Below are 19,506 nucleotides of genomic sequence, written 5' to 3'. Positions count from 1 at the left end.
AGCACACACACAAAATGTATAGAGTCAGCCCTTTGTATCAGTGAACTGTACATCTGAGAGACTCCCAGCCATGTGTGTAAAGAATAGAAAGAGACTAGCATAGTTGCTAATGGGCCCATGGCCTCCTGGGTAAGGAGACAAGCTCTTATCTGAAATGTAATGCACTTTAAAATCTGGCTGTGCTCAAAGGCGTTAAAACAACAAGACCTTCTGTTGCAGTCATGGGTCTTCTGGAGTTCTGTCCATCACATAAGGGCATCCTCTCACAATCTTCTCAACAATACAAGAGAAAAGTCTCATTCTCCCGATTTTTCTGTTTGGGAAACATAAAAATCTAGCCAAACTAAACTAACCAGCTAGCTCACCAACCAATCTGCATAGAGTCAATCCAATAGGTCAACAGCAGAGCTGGGACTTGAATGTGGTTATGGAAACTGCTCATTGCTACAGTTAAAAGCCTATGTGTAGACTGAGGAATGATAGCTGGGCTGGGCTAAAAGTGAGACCCTATCTGCAAAGGAGAAAAGGGAGAGGGAGACAGAAAGCGAGAGAGGAAAATGGAAGAAGGGGAGGAGGAGGAAGAGGAGGAGGAGGAGGAGGAGGAGGAGGAGGAGGAGGAGGAGGAGAGAGGACTAACCCCTCAGGACACCCCACCTGAAGGAGAGTTGGCAGAATTGTCTGTTTAGTCTCAAGAAAGGGTGTCAACCTTAGGACCCCACTGTCCTCATTGTCCCCAGGGTCGCCAGGTAAAACTCGGGATGACCAGTTAAGTCAGAATATCAGATAAGCATTCCTTGAGCAAAATACTCCATTTTAATAAATATATCCTGAATACATCTGAGACATGCTTATATCAAAAAGCTATAGGCTATTTGCCTCAATTAGAAATTGAGGCAAGAAATTTAACTGAATATTCTATAGTCGTAGTTGTTAAATCTGGTAAGCCAGGAAGGAAAGGTCAGCTGGATTTGGTCATGTTATTAACCTGACTGTTAACAGTTAGGGTCAATGCGTTGCCCCAGCCCCCCTTTATTCTTCAGAGCCAAGAGATCAGGGTAGATCTCAGAGGGCTGCAAAAAAAAAAACAAAACTGCTTAACTAGAACAAACGTGTTAGCCCATTAGGGCTACTATAACAAAGTACCTGAGGCTAGGTGACTTATTTAAAAAAAAAAAAAAGGCAACAAGAAACATTTCCTATAGTTCAAAATGCTGGAAGTCTGAAGTCTGGGTGCCAGCCTGGTGAAATTACAGGGAGGAGTCTAGATGGTCAGCTCTTCATTGTGCTCTCCCTTAGTAGAAAGAGGAAAGCAGGTGTGCTTTCTCTCTCTGTGTGTGTGTGTGTGTGTGTCTCTCTCTTTTGACTACCTTTAAAAGGCATTGATCTTATTCATAAGGGCTTTATCTTCTTGACTAATGACTTCCCAAAGGCCCCCACCTCCTAATACCATCACATTGGGGCACAAAGGGATAAAAGTATTCAGTTCACTGCTGTAAGAAGCCGTGGAAAGGCCCAGGAGAGACTTCACATGGGTTTACTTTTGTCAATCCTTTAAACGCTCATCAAGAGCCAAGTTCCTGATGCTACAGAGACGCTAGACCCCCAGGTGGGAAAGATAAGTTATCACAGCCGAGGCAGTGGCACCACCTGCTTACTGTTTAAAAAAAAGGATGTTGCCCAGAGCAGGATTCAAAGAGGCGCCACTAGATGGCGCCCGTAAGCTGAAATCCCAGAGAAGCCTCCACTTTCCAAAGCAAAGAGCGGGAGGGCCTGATGGTCTAAGGAAAACAAACCCATCCTTGCCCACCTAGGTGAGAAATACTATGCTATACTGCAGCTACAGAAAGTGTACGCAGCCAGACAAGAGCGCCTGAAACTAAAACCTTCAGGGACACCCTTGTCTACCCATGCACCTTGTGTGCCTCATTTCCCCTTTCTGCTGTCATGGAGTTGGCGTGGGATTCCTTAAACTTCTTCACCACCACCACCACCACGGCCACATCGAACCCCGCGATTAGGTATTGGATACAACGGCTTATGGGCATTACAGGAAAACACGCTACCACTTTCCCTAACCCTGTGGAATGTATTTTTAAAGTATTTAGTTAGTTAGTTGTTTGTTTGTTTGTTTGTTTATTGTGTATGGGTGGTTTGTCCTTCTGTCTTTTCACCACATTCATGCAGCGCTCACTGGGGCCAGAAGAGGGCACCAGATCCCCTGGAACTGGAGTTAAGAGATGGTTCTGACCCGCTTTGTGAACCTGGGTCCCCTGGGAGAGCAAACAGGGCTCTAACCGCTAAGCTAGCTTCCCAGTCTTCCTTCCTATCCCCGTGTAATATTTTTGAGCCCTTACTATGTGCCTGATAAGCACTCCGTTCTTTAAAGGCACCCTTCCCGTTGTACTCACTATAACCCTGTAGTTTCTCTCTTCACCCAAAGAGTCCCTCTCTAGGATGAGACAGGCACAGGGAACACAGGAGAGGTGGGTCACTGCAGGTCTTTGGATGGAAAGAGCCTGTGACCTGTTTAGTAGCAGACACATACCTGGTCTGGCCCTTTGCCCCATCGAAAGGGTGAAAAGGCCTTCAGCAACATCACACAGCCACAGCCAGACCTGGTCCCTGATAGCCCCAGCCCATAGTTCTCAGCTGTAAGCTCAAAAGCAGTATTTCTGAATACCGGCTGATTGCGCCCATCCCCAAACCCTTGGAAACATTTTAAGTCGTGCCAGCTGGGGGAGGCCGTTGCTGTGTTTGTATTTACCTCCTGGGTAGAGCCCAGGAACGCTACCAAGCACCCCACAGTGCACACAGGACAGCTCAGAAACAGGCTCATCCCATCTCAAATGCCAACAGCACCGCCATTGAGTAACTGGGCTCCTCAGGCCTAGATCTGGAACCAGGAAACAGGTTTCCCTACCACGAACCCTTGAGAAGAGGATTTGGGTTTATTTATGAACCTTATCCCTCTAGCTCTCCGTTTGTTTTTAAATCTGTAGAGTGGAGATCATTCATCTCTAAGATTCTCTGGCTGCCAACATTTGCCCTTGTGCCATGGCTAGAACCTTCCAGCCACGGGAGGTGCCTAACCACCCGTTGGCTGGTGTGACTCGGAACTCCTGGGTGAATTCAGAACCGGTTCTGTTTCTAAAAAGACCCACCTTCGGCCGCCAGCCCTCCTGAGAGGTGGCCCCAGAACTTTCACTCCGAGCCACGGCTGTAGGAAAGCCCTCATTTCCTCATTAGTCATCCTCTAGAGTCTAGAGGACTCTAGTTTGTAGGGGCTGTTCCTAGGGTGTGTGGGAAGAGGCAAGGCCGCCTAGCAAAGCGGGCAGCCACGGGGTTCGGTGCCAGAACACCGAATCCTTCCCGCTCAGGCCGGGAAGGCGGGGCGGGGACCCGGTCCTTGGCTAGGAGGAAGGGGGAGAGGAGCCTGGGCGAAGGGCGGGGCAGCAGGGCGGGGCCTGGTCCCGGGAGGAGGAAGAGCGCTCGCCGGTGGGGAGGGGCCGGTCCAGCTCCCGCCCCGGCTCGGGCCTGCGCCGCTTTCCCTCCTCCCTCCCACTTCGCTCGGTGCCCTCGGTGGTTGCAGAGCGGAGGGTCGCAGCAGCCAGCACCAGGTGAGAGAGCAAAGCTGGGGGTGTGTGGAGCTTAGGGGACCCCGGCTGGCTGAACCCTCCATCCTCCGCCTGGAAAGTTGGAGGAGTTTCGGGGGGGGGGGGGGGGGGGGCGGCCACGGGGGAATGCCCCGGCTTCCCCCGCCGGGGGAGGGGGGGGGGGGGGGGGGGGGGGGGGGGAGGGTGGCGGCCACGGGAGAATGCACTGGCTTCCCTCGCCGGTAGTGGTCGGCCTCTGGGTCGGTGATGAAGTTGTCTGAGCCCTCGGGTCGCTGGGCCAAGTTGGGAGCTCACGGGGGAACTCCTAGCCACCTCGCTTTTACACACCGGCAGCTAGACTTGGTTAAAAAAAAGGCGGGGGGCAGTGTCAACCCACGCGCGAGGCCCTACCTCCTCTTGGGAAACATGCACGGGAAGATGGGGAGTCTCGTCTGGGCATCCACACCCCCTCCGTAGAGATTGGTCAACAAGGGTGCCATGCGCCACAGCAGAGGGAGCTACAGGTGTTAAAGGTAGGTTTGCCCCAGGTGATCAACTCAGAGTACCCAATCTCCCCCACTCCCCACTCGAGTTCCCATCTCCTAGTTTCTGTGCCCGGTAGTCGCGGGTCAGATCCTCGTCTGCATCACACCGGTTTCCTTCTCTGTGGATCCCCGGCCACAGACTGAAAGTCTCAACCCTCGTCGGAGAAGGGGACCAGGATAGGTTCCCAGGCGCCCCGATGGCCCTGCCCCCAGCTGGGGATTCCACCAGCCCCGCAGCTGGAACGTTCGCGGTGGCCGTTTGCTACCGGGAGTCGGGAGCCGGGAGTCGGGAGCCGAGGCTTTATTTGGAGCCTTGGAAGGGGCGGGGCCTGTTCTCTGAGAACCCAGCTATGCCCCCTAGAGCCCCTAGGCGGGGCGCCCCTAGGCTGGGTGGGGTGGCGCCTTCCCTGCTCGGAGTCTGCAGTGGACCCTGGGAATAGATGCGCCGGAAACTGGTGGCCAGGTAGATGCGTGTGCTGACCGCGCTCCTCCTCCTCCTCCTCCTCCTCATTTTTCCTACGCTTGCCTTCACCAGAATCCCCAGACCGGTCCCAGTGCCACCTTCAGGTTCCCAGGCCAGAGAAGAGTTGTAAGGGGACAGTTTCACCTGTTTTAGCGCTCAGTAAGAGGTGAGATTAGCTACACTGAAGGCTGTCACCACCCTAAATTCAACGTCAATGCCAGCAGCTCTTTAACAACAGAAATCCTGGTGCAGGAGTTGCTTCACCCCCGGCCAGGGGAAAAGTGTGCCTGAAAGTGTGCATACCAGACTCTGTAGTGGAGACGCTGGTATGCAGTGTAGACATAAGGTATGTTTCCTCACTGGGTTAGAGGCCAGTGGGATATTCAATACGGTAAATAAACGTGAGGATCTCTCGGTTATTTTTGGCACCTTGACAGAATCAACTGAGCAACGCGTATTTACGATCAGGAGGTTAGCTGCAAGGAGACGTGCAGAGATGCCTTCTGCCCAGCCCAGACAGATGTTCTGGGAAACAGAAAATAAGAATAATATGTCTATATTTTTTTAATTTGAAAACTCACCCGGGGCTAAAAGTATGTCTAACTGGACACATTTCCATACCGTGTGTATGTGTGTGTACCAGTGAAGTGTTTATAAAAAAGAATTTAGCTTCTTTCTGCTATCTTGTTGGTCATTATGTATTATAGACAGGAATATGATACACCTCCTTTTGGTGTATCTTCATATATCTATTTTATTTAGCTTTGTGAAAAACAAATTGCTGGATCAAAATGTGTGCAGCCTAAGATTTTGAAAAATATCGTCACATGGTGTCTGTCTGCATGCCTGCCACCAGAGTGTAGGGGATGGCCCGGGCTCCCTGGATATTACTGGTGATTCAAGAAACTTTTTGTTTCCTTCAGGGATAGGAAGAGACAGGGCGCCATGAGAGACTGGGCTGCAGTAATAAAGCCACTGGTGAAGGCGTTCATCTAGAGTGAGACTGAAGGGCGATTGAAGATGGCCAAAGAAGGGCCCCCCAGTGTCTCCAGAGACCTACAGGAGCTGCAGAGGAAGCTGTGTTTGCTGTTAGAGTCCTTCCAGAATAACTCGAAGGTCAGTGTCCAAGGCCAAATACACCGGGAAGCCAGCTAAACACTAGTCTGAAACACTGCTTTCTTTCTCAAACAGGAATTTACCAGCAGGTCGGGAATCTTTCCCCTAGCACCTTGCTATGCCCGAGTTGTGACCTTCATAGCCACGTCCGCTGTGGCTGCGAGAGCATCAGCCATCATATGGACATTCAAGGCAATGGGGCAGCAGGGAAGTGGGAAGAAAGATCATTCTCAGGGGACCTCCAAATTAAGGAATATTTCTGGACGTCGCCAAGAACTGCAGAATACTTTCAGTTACGCCCCATGTAATGCAAACTTCGGTTGGGCAGTCACCCTTCATGGCAACTGCCATTTTTCAGCTGGATCTGAAGAAGACACCCTTAGTCTATGCAGCATACACCGTTCTTTTCTTTGAAAAGTTTGGCTCATCTGTTCCCCTAAGAAAAGGAGACAGCCCATACCTAACTTAAGATCTGAGTTTTGTGTTTTACTAGAAATAGCCCATCCAGCAGAAATGCTACCTGAGCCACATGTGTATTCAAATTTTCTGGTTCCAAACCCTAAGTACAAAGAAGCAATGGGTTAATTTTAAGACTATATCTTATTTAATGTATCAAAAATAGTATCATTTCAGCAGGTAGTCATTATAATAATTAATGGAAAAGAAAGTGTTTTACATTCCCTCTGAAATCTAGACTGTCATTTACCTCTACAGGACTATTGTGATACAAATTAACCGTGTTTTTTTGCTGTTCAGTCACCACTCAATGAGGTGGGATTTCAGGTACTACATTTCTTTGCATGTGTGTTTTTATTGTTTTCTTTTGTATGCCCTTCAGCATTTACACGAAATGCTAGGGCTGGGGAGATGGTTCAGTTGGTGGTGTTCTTGACTGGCCATCGTGAGAACTTAATTTTGAGTTTCCGGCTCCACGTAAAGATGGGCGTAGCACACCTCTATAATCCCAGCATCTCTGTGGCAAAATGGAGAGGTGGAGATAGCAGGGTTTTGGGAAGCTCGTGGCTAGCTATCCTGTCTTATTCAGTGCCATAACAACAGCAACAAAAGAAAACCAAGGAGACCCTGTTTCCAACAGCCTGGCAGAAGACAAGAGCCAACCTTTGAGGTGGCCCTCAGGCCTCCACACAGGCACCATTCCATGTATGCACTCACAGGCATGAAAACACACTCATGCAATTACATTGTATGTACATTGTATATAGAAAAAGATGTTTCTAAAAAGCAAACAGTACTAGCTAGCTAATGCTATTACCATTTTGTTGCATGTCTTTCTAGACTTCTGTGCCACGTGCAGGTAGGAGTGTGTATGCCTATAAAGTGATGGAAACTGTTGTGTGATTCCCCACCACCACCACCATTGTTCACCAGCTTCTATAAAACAGATACTTTCCCGTCTAAAGCCTATGCTTCACAGAGGTCGTCTTTGGACTTGCTTCAGAATGCATTCGGCATACTGCCGGTTTAGCAGGCTATTTTTAAAATGGACAGGCAGCCTTTTAGTCAGTTGTCCGGGACTCTTTGGTGAGTGAGCTCGGTAAGAAAGGTCCTCGTGGCCTCTGTACATTCACAGTTCATTTTCATGATTTGTGGGAGATCATCATAGACGCTGGATAAGCAAATACCAAACAGACCATGATTCTGCGGCAAATAAGGAACTCGGGTTCTCCAATCTTCAAGTGACAATGTACTTGTAAACAGATCAGTGTATGTCCTTATTTTATGTGTATTTCTGGAAAGATGCATTAATGTATATGCATTAATGTGTATGTACTGTTGACATTGAACTTAGGGCTAGCAGCAGGCTAATACATGTCTCAAACAAACACGCCTTTTTTTTTTTTCATGAGGAACAGTAACAGAAAGCTGATGGTGGTGGTGCTGGTGGTGGTGTGTATTTTAAACAGCGGGATTGTCAAACAGAAGTCAAAAATGTGAACTTTGTGGCATTAAATAGGCCAGGACGCCATAGTTTGGCTCTTCCATGTCCCAGAAAGGCTCATGTGTTAACAGCTTAACCAAGGGTGAGGGTGTGGGGCCTGTTAAATTTCAGGTGCAGACGGTAACAAGCTGGGAATGTTCTTGTCAGGTGACCCAATCTTGACATCAAAGATGCTCGAAGGACTGATTTAGGTTAGAGATAAAGTTAATTGAGTCAAAAATCCTCAAACCTGGGATTTGCAGAGGATAAGAACTGACCGTGTATTTATTAACCCGATTGAGGCATTATTAAGTCCCAAGCCTGTACCAGGCATTTTGCATGCCTTAGTTATACCTAAGGTTAGCACTTCAGAGCAGATGAACTGTCTTCTTATTTTTTACCTTTCAACACTCAGCTGTGTGCCCTGGAGTAGATCTGAGCTAGATTATTACCAGGCTAGCCTACTCCCAGAAAGGTGAGGAAATTGTCAGTTCTCAGGTGGCCCTGAGATGGAATTATTTCTCTTACAAGTATATAGCATATTAAGTTACATTGATTGCCATTTAAAAATGTTTCTGTGATGTGTATGTGTGTGCCTGACCGCACGTGTGTATATCATGTGTGTGGTGCCTGAAGAGGCCAGCAGAGGGCGCTGGATCTCTGGAACTGGAGTTCCAGGCAAATGTAAGCTGCTCTGTGTGGGTTCCGGGAACTGAATGCAAGGCCTGGTTAAAGCAGTAAGTGGCTCTTAACCACTGAGCCATCTCGTCTTCAGCCCGCCGGTTACATTAACACAAAGTGACTTTGGGGGAAGAAGGAAAGCAAAACACTGATGCAACACTTGCATCCGTCAATTTTCTGTTGCTCTGACAAATAAAAATACCCGAGAAACAACTGAGGGAGGAGGGATTTGTCTTAGGCTCAAGGTTTTAGAGCATCTTCCTGCAGAGAACAGCATAAACAAAGCAGCCCACATCATGGTTGCCGGGAAGTAGTGGGGATAGACAAGACACGGAGAGAGACATAGAGATTGCCTCTAAGCCATGCCTCCAGTGAGCCTCTTCCTCCAGCTAGGCTCTGTCTCCTGTTGTTTCCACAACCACCAGCAGTTGGAGGCTCAGGCTTCAAGATGTAAGTCTGCAGGAGCCCTTTACATTCAAATCATAACAAAGGCCATCACTAATAGACACGGTGGTGGCTCCTGTAAGGGTGATGACCCTTTAACCCTTTGGTGTGTGAGATATATAATGTTTTATGTAATAGTGAGTGTGGCCACAGCAGAAGTACTTGTGTGTTTTTATTTTCACTTGGCATGGTGCTGTTTCCTTCATACTGAAGTATGAGTCTTCAGAATAATTTACATGTGCCACTAGAACACCGACAAAGGATATCAGATTGACATACCATAATTTGCATAACCACTTCTTGTCTCTGGGAAGGGTAGAAAATGTCTTTCCCCATGTAATTTGTGCTTTTTTTCCTCATGGTTTAATGAGCTCTTTGAAATTCAGACGAGACAAGATAGGGATCCAGATGGAATGGGCGCGAAGTTGCTCCGTCCTGTCTGGAGTGTGTGGCCAGGTATTAATTGTCTTACTTCTAGAACTCAAGAGACAGGGACCTGCTCAAAGTAGTGTAAGCAAGCCAACAGATAGGCCCTTCCATGACTTCAGGAGGATTTAAGACTTCCTCAGGGCCCATGGTGGGATTAAAGCAGGGGTGCCTCAGGACTAGAATGAGCCAGGGTCGGGCCAATGACTGGAGCCAGAAGTAACTCTCAAATGCCTTCATCGTTGGGCTGTGTAGCTTCTCACCTTAGCTCTCTGGGCATTTGCTTCACTTCCAGACTGCACAGCCCACTTTCCCTTGGCTTTCCCATTCAATGTCGGCAAACATGGTTGTCCAGGCTGGTCCCCTTCTCCCCTCACATCTCCTTTAGCACCTGTTAAAGATCTGGGAGTTTTCTATTCATAGAAACAAGAGTGTAGTTGGCACATCCACCTGAGACTGTGGAGGTGGCTGTCGGACTGGGATCTTTATTTCCTTTTAAATGCTCATGGATTATGGGGTATCCTCCTGCCGTGGGAGGGAGTAGTTTTCAGGGAAGAGGAAGACAGACACAGCAAGTGACCAGGGTTAGCAGCTCCCAATGTGAATTATCTGTGACAGATGATTTTCTTCTTATATTGTAAATTCCCTGCCACAAGGAACATTATTATTATTATTATTAATTATTATTATTATTTTGGGTTTTTGAGACAGGGTTTCTCTGTGTAGCTTTGGCTGTCCTAGGCTCACTTTGTAGACCAGGCTGGCCTTGAACTCACAGGGATCCACCTGCCTCTCTTTCCCTGAGTGCTGGGATTACAGGCGTGCACCACCACGCCTGGCTTGAACATTTTAGAGCCCACCTCCCCAGGCATCTGTGTGCCCTACCTGAGTCACATGCCAGCAGGTGTCCAAAGCCTAATCTGGGAGCAGCTGTCTCTGCATAGTATCTCTGACTTGTTTTCACTTGCATAATGCTCCTGAGTGCTGTCTCTGTTCCCTGCCCACTGGGTCCTGCTCATGCAAGGCAGCAAGAAACAGTGAGTTGATTGCCTTACCTTCTCACAGTAGAGTTTTCCTGGCTGTGAATAGCCTCAGGTGGAACCTTCGTGTCACAAATTCTGACCATGTGGATCCAACTCTCCAACTCTCATGCCAGAGTGCATTTATAAAGAAACCACCCTTGTCTGACCTTGGGCACATTAATTGAGTTAGTTTCCAGCTGCTGTTATCTGGGATGAGCAACACCAGGCCTTGGGCTGCTGGGAGATTATCTGGAATGCCATGTGAGAAGGCTCTTGCACTGAGCCTGGCTAAATAGATGGTGCCATATTCTCCCGGTCTGCCATTCTGAGTTATTCCATGCAGCCCATGTCTATAAGGCGTGGGTAAGAGGCCTGTCTCTACCTCCAAGGTAGAGAATGAAAATTGCAGGGCCTGCCACTGCATGCTAAGCCCCCTCACTTTCTGTCCTTCCGTTGTGTGCACTCTGTTGCCAGGAAAGTGAAAAGTGGTGATGGTCAAAGCTTTTGGACTTGCGTATTGTTAAGCTGCTCTTCATTGTCCACTCACAACTCTGTAGGGAAACACATACAAAGATCTAGAGAGGGTCTGAAATGTTTGCTACTAAGCCAGGCAGGCACGTTTAGGAAAAAGTCCTGGACTGACACACTTTCAAAGTAGCCCTTTCTTTTTTTGCTTTGTTTTATTTTATTATTTTGAGACAGGGTTTCTCTGTGTAGCCTTGAGCTTGCTTTGTAGACCAGACTGGCTTCGAACTCACAGAGAACTGCCTGCCTCTGCCTCCTGAGTGCTGGGATTACAGGTATGTGCCACCACACTTGGCACCTTTGCTTTTTTTCAGTTAAAACTTTTGAAGAAAATGGGGCTGGGGAGACGGTCGTCAGGTAAAGTGCTTGAGGGCTTGAGTTGGGGTCTCAGAACCTTCTTTGAAAAAGAATCGGGAGTGATGGTTTGTACTCTATGCCTCCATCTGGAGGTGGAGACAGGTGGATGGATCTCTGGGCCTCAGTGGCCTGCCAGTCTACCCTACTTGGTGTGTTCCAAGCCCGCGATAAACCTTGTTTCAAAATAAAGGTGGATAGTGCCTGAATCTACTATAAAACACCACAGAATTGTGTGTGTGAGAGAGAAAGAGAATGGAACATACCCAGAGGAGTTCATGTCGCTGTTTTATGACATTCTGCTGTTCTCACCTTTTGAACATGTCCTCTGTGTTGTTGAGCTAAGTGTGTCTCCAAATCTGTTCGCTATCCGTCCTTCTTGAACTGAGCATGCTCATCAATGTGCTCACCTCTACAGCGTTTTCCTGTATGGATATGTCTAGGCTCTTTTAATAAAGCCCGCATGCTTCCTTTTTTTGAAGAAGGTGTTACTTTGGGAATGGCTCCTTTGTTCTCCTTACCTGCTGCAGGTAGTAACCCTTCTTAGCCATGCTTATTTTGGCTTTGCACTTGGTAAGATGTTAGCCCATTTGGGCAGGTTAAAAAAAGCACCCGGAACTTGTGTTTAATGGGTGTAAATGTCAGGTATGGATGAACCATGCTGTCTCTTTCCACAACACTGTGACCTGACCAAGGTCGTTCTTTCCCAGAGAAAGCAATTTCTGGGTTGAACAGTTTTGTCTCAGAAACTTTTCTATTGGTGTGATAAAATATCACCATCAAAGCAACTCATAGAAGGAAGAGTTTTATGTGGGCTGATGGTTCCAGGTGGCTAAGAGTCCTTCACCATCACATGGGGGAAGCATGGCAGCAATTGAAGACATGGTGGCAGGGATAGCTGAGAGCCCACATCTGGAAACAGCAGTTTCATAATGGTGTAAGTCTTTAAACCCTCAAAGCCTACCCTCAGTGACAGACTTCCTCCAGCAAGGTCACGCCTCACAAACCTACCCAAACAGCCTCTAGCTGGGGACCAGTTATTCAAATATCTGAGTCTATGGCCATTCTCATTCAAATCACCAAATGGTTGAATCTATTGGTAATGTGATTGTTTTTCCCTTCTTTCCTTCCTTCCTTCCTTCCTTCCTTCCTTCCTTCCTTCCTTCCTTCCTCCCTGCCCTTTTTTAAGAAAATAATATTTTAATAGACAGCCCAGCCTGACATCAAACTCACAATCCCCCCTCCCACCTCAGTCCCCCAAGTGCTGGAATTAGAGCTATGCCTATGTGCCACCATCCTGCCTTAATTGTCAGACTCTAAAAATAGTGTCTTTGTATTTCTGAATGACCTCCTGTTTGGGGGTGTTTAGAGGCCAGATTCAGAGAGGATCTCAGGGAGGGGGTTCTCTGAGGACTGGAAGTAGAACAGTCTTACCTGTTGCTTCTTGGACCTCCATGTCAAACTGTCACCAGTTCCTATTGTTTTCTCTTAACCTTCAGGCTACATCGCTCCCCTCCCCAATCGCCCAGATTTGGCCATTCATACTCTGGCCTGATTTTCTGCCAGTCTCCCTAATTGCCTCTTGTACACCCATCCTAGGCTCATCTTCCTTAAATTGCTCCCTTGTGTCTATCACACCCTGGCCACACACTCTCACCCTTATTCTCGTTAGTATTCTCTTGAGATAAAGCTTACATATTCCAGCATACATATCTGAGCCACATATATAATTCAAGTGCTTTTATTTTAAAACAAAATGAGTCGGGTGGTGGTTTTCAGTCATCATCCCAAGGCCCATGGCCTATCTAGTCCAGGTTTTGGTTTTGGTTTGTTTTGGTTTGTTTGTTTGTTAAAATATGGCTTCTATTTTATGGAATGAGCCTTGAATCAAATCATAGAGTGGTAACTCCCTCAGCATTTGTGCCACTATTGCACCAAGGTATCATGCAAAGAGGTCACAGTTGTAGATTACAGGGCTTATAGCTGGGTTGATGGTTTCTTTTTTAGAGGGAGTTTTTCAAGTAATGGGATCTTTCAAGGAATGGGCTTTAATGCTGGTAATGAGAGAGTGAGACTTGAAAAGTGAGAGGACACTCGTCCTATGACTAAGATCAGCTCTGCACTAAACCAGCCTTCTCCATGGAGTTTGGTTCCCCCATTCCTTAGCCTTGTGAAGGAGCGTAACCTGTTTATTAAAGCACCATATGGTTGCCCTCATCAGGCTGTGGCCCAGTATAACTTCAGATTGGTACCACAAAAGCATTGGCATGGTGGCGAGTCACTGCATGCATTTGACATTTGGTGTCAAAGATCTTAGCTCTGCATGTTCAGATTTTGTCCCTTGGAAACTGGGTGACTCCAGATAAGCCGTCTAGTCCATTGCATTTCAAACTTTAACATACACACAAATCACCTACGCTCTTGCTGAAAAGCAGAATTGGATGCAACGGTACCAGGTAGGGCCTAATGTTCTACATCTCCAATAAGCTCTTGAGTGATGCTAAGTAGCTAGGACTTAACCCCTCTGTTCCTTGGTGACCTCAGCCAAGAGAACCTTGGCTGCAGAGCAGTAGGGACATTGTACGTTCATTGTACACATAAGACAGTGTCTTTCCGAGAGGGTGGGTGTTAGGCAAGAGAGTGGTGATACGACCTTTCCTCCTCTCAGAGATCTTGATGCTGGGTGGGAACCTCATGCTTGCCACCCTTCCCACAGTTGCCTTCTATTGCTGCCAGGTGCCTCATGTCTCTGGAGATGTTTTGTCCTGATGCCTACGGGCCTCTGACTTGTCAGGGCCTCTAACGCTGGCTGTACTTCTCCCCGCTGGATGGATCAGCTCAATCTGAGATGCAGACACAGCACTCAACCCTGGCTCTTTTTTCCTTTGCCTGCAGGTGGTTGCCTTTATGAAGTCCTCAGTGGGTCAGTACCTGGACAGGCATCCTTTCCTGGCTCTCAGCATGCTGATGTTTGTTACCATGTCAGCCATCCCTGTTGGCTTCTTCCTGCTTATCGTGGTGTTCACCTCCCTGGGTGCCCTTATGGGGGCCCTATTACTGGAAGGTACTCTGCCCAAGGTTCCTGGGAAGTAACTCAATAATATTGGCGGTATTTATTGAACATCTGGTCCAAGGCAGCATGTCAGAGTAGTTAAAACACAGGCTCTTGTGTTCTATAAGCATCCATCACCACCATTGTGATTTGGGACATGACTTATTCTTTCTGAGCCTCAAACTGGACAGGCAACAAAATGCACAAAGAAATCCCAAGTGTAATACTAGTTTGTGAACAGTAGGGAATGGAGGCAAATAGAGGCCCAGCCAGTTGATGCCAGAAGCTGAGGCATGCTCAGGTGTTGAACTTACTGCCATTTTAAATGACGTCAGAAATGTGAACTTTTATGAGAACTCTCTGGACTTCAAACATCTGAGTTAGCTGTCGTTGTTTTAAATACATTGGCCCAGGTCTTCTTATTTTCGGTCTGTTTCACATAAAGGCACCTCCTAATTGTGCTCTCCTCGTAGGACTGGTCATCTCTGTGTGCGGCCTCTCACTGCTCTGCATCCTCTGTGGCTTGGGTTTCGTATCGCTTGCCATGTCAGGGATAGCCATGGTGTCATATGTGGTGGTCTCCGGCCTCATGAGCTACTGGTTTTCTCCCAGGTAAATACATCTCAATGGAACACTTAATCTTGGCCATTTAGGGGAGTCACACAGATAACTCTAATCCTACTTGGTGTCTAGAAGCCAAATTATGAGAGACAGGTGTTCCTCACAGCTGCCCATAGACATTAGATGTCAGTTACACATTTACAGTAGAGTTTCATACATACATACAAACAAACAAACATTAGTACCTTTGTCCATCACCCACAGATTTAATCTCATTGCTCTTGTATCTTCTTGAAGCAGTTACTAGTTCTTCTAAAACGGTATCTACTTAATTTACAAAGTCCAAATGGAGGCAGCGCTTAAGAGGGTCGGGAGGGAGGTAAACAGGAAAAAGGAAGCTCACCAGTCAGATTACCATGCCTGCCACCCTGGGAAGTTCAGGAGCTGGGAAGCTGCTGTCCCCACAGTCCCCTTGGTCTCCTCTGCTCATCAATGTGAGCTTCTCAGCATATTGAATATGGTTCATGTTCACTCTGTAGAATTATTTCCCCCCACAGTGTGGCTTGAAAGGAGGAACAATGATCTCCTTAGATCTTGGAAGGAAACCCAGCAGTATTGAAGTTCTTGGGAGATAGTCTTTTATAAAATGATAAAACACACGTGCGTGCACACACACGCACACACTCAACTTCTCAAGGGATTTTCCAAGGCCACTCTTTTGCTTCTTGACTTTTGTGCTGTGTATGGATTTGAGATTTTTAAGTTCCCATGTACTGAGTTTCTCTTGTGCTTCACTTGATCTTTCACTAATTTGATGACTGTGGCTAAGGTCTGTCAAGTATCTGCTTAGTGCCAGAGTCTCTGCTGAGCACTTTGCAGCTTCAACTCCTGTAGCTTTCGGGGGTGAGCCTCATTCTGTGATAGGAAAAGGAAAGACAAGTACAAAAGCAGAAAATAGCAAAGAAGGGACTCAAATCTGTGTCAGTTAAGTCTGGTAAAACTCTTAGCCAAAATATAAAGTGGATATAAATCTTAGATAGGCCAACAGTCTCTGGAAAGGGGCAGATAGTAAATATTCCAGGACATTTAAACCATGGCCAGCTTCTCTGCTCTGCTACTGTAAGGTAAGAGCAGATAATAAGCACACGAACAGGCCTGGCTGTGTTGCAATAAAACTTTAGTTCAGACTTTACAAAAACGGATGGTTGCCAAATTTGGCCGCTGCAGCCATAATTGATTTGCCAGTCCATGCTCTAAAAAAGCCACTAGTACCCAGAGCTTCAGTCTTCTTACAGGATAGCCCTCGAACATCTTAACAGAAGGCCCTCTTATCACTTGTCTAGCATGGTCAAGGTCCTGGGTTCTATTCCCAGCAACCCCCTCTCCTCCCAAAATGCTATCCTGTCATTATTCATGTGCTGCTGTGTCTGTGATCTTAAATTGCTCAGGGGTTTTCTCAGAAGATTGCTTAATTGATAATCTCCAGAATCACTGCCAGCTTCTCAAACGTTGCTTTGATCACTATCATTTTTAAAGCGCACACAGTGCCCTATTTGGCTTACTGAGGGCAATGCTTTGGGGCCAGAATCCCTCCCTGCCCTTGAACTCTGCTTTAATTAGCCTTACATGCCTAGAATTATACTGAAGAAAGTAGCATACATGAGGTGCCAGGGAGGCAGAGCTGAGGTGGAAGCTACAAGCGAGAGGATCTGAGTTTGGAGTCCCAGAACCAACACAGAAATGCCAGGCGTGGTATGCACTTGTAATCTCAGCACTGGGGAGACACAGGCATAGACAGCTTGCTGTGGGCCGGCCCAGCCTCATCAGACAGTTCCAGGCCACCAGGAGACCCTGTCTCAGTCGAGGTAGGCAGTATTCTTGAGGATGATACATGTGAAAATGTGCCTACACACATCTATGTATTGACATACACATGTGTGTATATGTGTATACACACACACATATACACACACGCACACACACACACACACACACACACACACACACATTTAAAAAGAAAAGACATGCAAAAGCAAAATGGTGCCTGTCAGTGGAGAGGCTCGGCCTGCTCCTCCCCTCCCCTCTTCCAGCCGAGACATCAGGCCCTCTGTTCCCATGTAGGCAGAGATTCTCAGCTTCTTGTTCTCTGGACTCCATCTCCTCAAAGGCTATTGAAGCATCCAGAGGGTGGGTTCTGCGCTTTGATAATAGCCCCTCTGCAAATCATAACAGCACCTACAAAACTGCCTAGTCACTTCAAAGGAAAAATTACCCATCTATACAAGAGAACATATATTAATGAAAAATGGTTGTAATTTACAAGCAAAATGAATTTAGCCAGGTCACATTGTGTTACCTTTTATCAATAGCTTTCTCTGATTTTCCCACCTTCAGCCATATGGCCAAGGCTGGCCTGAAACTCATGATATAGTTTAGGCTAGCTGCAGTCTCTCAATCCTCCTGCCTCGGCCCCATCCCTAAATGCTGGAACTAGAGGTGCAAGCACCACCCCTGGCTATCATAGAATCATAACCATATGCTCTGACGGAAGTAGCAAGGTGGCCTTTGTACCCTGCATTTGGACTGTTGGAGCATGTGGTCTGGAGGAAATCTTTGAAGCGGCCTGAGCCTCACGGTGCATCTACAGAGGACTGTGGACATTCCATGATGGCATACCTGAACTCTGCAAATCATACTTGCTTTGTTTAATGAAAATGGGGCATTTTCCCGCTCTTTTAATAATATACTCTGAGTAGATCTGTACCATGCATGGTTGTGCGACTTTATGCCTTAGGCACGAAGAGTTGCAATAAAACAGGCACCCTTGGAGTACTCCTGTGCTAGGAAAATCTTCAACAGTCAAGGTAAAGAGTCCCTCATCGACTGACCCATAGCACAAGAGAAGAAAGAGGCGCTGGCATTTCATCCCCTGACTTAGCGCATTTGAATTATGAAAGATGACAAAACTATTATTTTCTTTAAAAAAAGGGAAACAAATTTGAAGATGGCCTTACTTAGGAAAACACACTAGATAGCTTCTAAGCAACACATGGTGATTTTCTCTATAGATGAATTTAAAATCAAAGGATCTGGAGACCCTTCCTAGAGCCTTCAGGCTGGTGGAGGGCGAAGTCAGGGGCCAGGGCAGCTTGTGCCTTTGTAGAACCACCCAAATCATTCACCCCACATCACACTGGGTCTCCCCAAATAGCCAGAGCATGCCTAGCCTCCTCACACTCGGCTCAGTCCAATACTGCAGAATGAATTTAGAATTCAGGCATTTGAGGCAAGTACTGTCTAGGCCTTTAAAATAATAATAAAACACAATGATAATAATAATAACTATTATTATCATTATTGCATTTTGAGACAAGCACTTGGTAAGTTGATCAGGCTGGCTTGAGCTCACTCTGTAGCCCAGACTGGCCTTGAACCTGCAAAGTCCTTCATGACTTAGACTCCCAAGCAGCTAGGAGTACAGAGACTGTGAGACTTGCCTAGTGCTTCCTCACATCTTTGTTTATAAAGAGGAACAAAGGTTTCATGATTTTTGTTGCCAGGTAGAGATGTTTTTAATGGCAAGTAAAAACAAAATAACTGGAGGCACATACTAACTCAGATAGGATTTTTTTTTTATTGCATAACCAAGAGATGGTGACAGCGCAGGGCTGGCACAACTGCTGTGGTGTTGCCAATACACCCAGCGCCTTCTGCCTTTTGCTCTGTCATCCTTAGTCCCTGAGTTTGCCCCTTCATGGCCATAAGATAACTGCTACAGCTGCTGGAAACAGATGCAGAAACCCATAGCCAAACAATAGGCAGAGCCCAGGGACTCTTGTGGAAGAGGGGGAGAGCACGCGAGCATGCACGTGAGCCCGAGAGAGCCTTTCTATCAAGTGAAGTCTCTCCCTAGGGAGACTCCTCTTCCTCATCTTCAGAGTCAACTAAAACTTTGTCAGGTGTCACCTCAGCTTAGAGAGAGTTCAGCTTTCTTCCCTCCCGTGGCAGGACCTCACAGAAAGCACCAGTCAAGGGTACTGCCCATGTGCCTGGGCCATTCTTGGGGTTACTCCTGAGCAACCGTTTTGTCTTTTCACCCAACAGGCCACTGGCACCACAAAATGCCAACGTTGACTGTCAGCTGGCTGTGAAGTCCGCAGACTTTGAAGGGCTTGACCAGGAATGACGGGCTGAATGGAACCAAAGATTTTGTCCCCTCCCTGCTCGGGTCCATCAGAGAGAGAGGGCCCGGCTTCTCTTCTCACTGTGTCCAAACTCCTGAAGGGGCAGGGTTGTCTCTCCACCCCTTCCACCCTAGTTCGCAGTCTTGACCTTAACAGAGCCCTGGGCATGGGGACTGGAAAGCCTGACCATTAATTAGAGACCCTAGGTTGAGTCTTGGGCCCCAACTGTGGGTAAGGTAGATTGTTTCTGAAGTTTAGTTTCTTTTTCTTTTTTTTTTTTTTTTTTTAGGGGGCAAGGGATCAAGAAGAGAGTTTTTTTGTTTTTTTTTTCCTTCTAGTCATTTGAAATAAGAGGTTAAGAAAAAATCCAAAGAGAGCCAGATCTTCTGCCATATTCATTTTTTATCAGAAAGAAGGGCAGGATTGGGGAATTGTGGACTTTTAAAACTTGAAAAGCAGTCTTAACCTTGAAGCCAGGAGTCCTTTAGAAAAAAGTCTCAAGGCCTAGCCTGTTGAGTGCCTTGATCTTTGACACATTTGCACTTGATGTGTATATATTGTTTAAAAGAGCTTCCTCTGCCAAGCCTTTTCTTAACAAGCC

The 19,506-nt window shown here is 47.0% G+C and overlaps 1 protein-coding gene across 1 annotated transcript; it reads left to right on the top strand.

Moving 5' to 3' along the window:
* The first annotated feature begins 3,539 nt into the window (after window positions 1-3,539).
* Window positions 3,540-19,192, top strand: Ldaf1 (lipid droplet assembly factor 1). The gene is made up of 5 exons (XM_055627531.1): window positions 3,540-3,617; window positions 5,525-5,717; window positions 14,004-14,172; window positions 14,634-14,772; window positions 18,826-19,192. The coding sequence occupies exons 2-5, from the start codon at window positions 5,622-5,624 to the stop codon at window positions 18,905-18,907; spliced, it is 486 nt and encodes a 161-aa protein (XP_055483506.1). The 5' UTR covers window positions 3,540-3,617; window positions 5,525-5,621; the 3' UTR covers window positions 18,908-19,192.
* The last annotated feature ends 314 nt before the right edge of the window (window positions 19,193-19,506 follow it).

Source organism: Psammomys obesus, unplaced genomic scaffold (assembly GCF_907164565.1).
Source record: "Psammomys obesus unplaced genomic scaffold, mPsaObe1.curated_primary_1811, whole genome shotgun sequence".
Classification (NCBI taxonomy): domain Eukaryota; kingdom Metazoa; phylum Chordata; class Mammalia; order Rodentia; family Muridae; genus Psammomys; species Psammomys obesus.
This window is presented reverse-complemented; position numbering and strand designations above follow the sequence as displayed.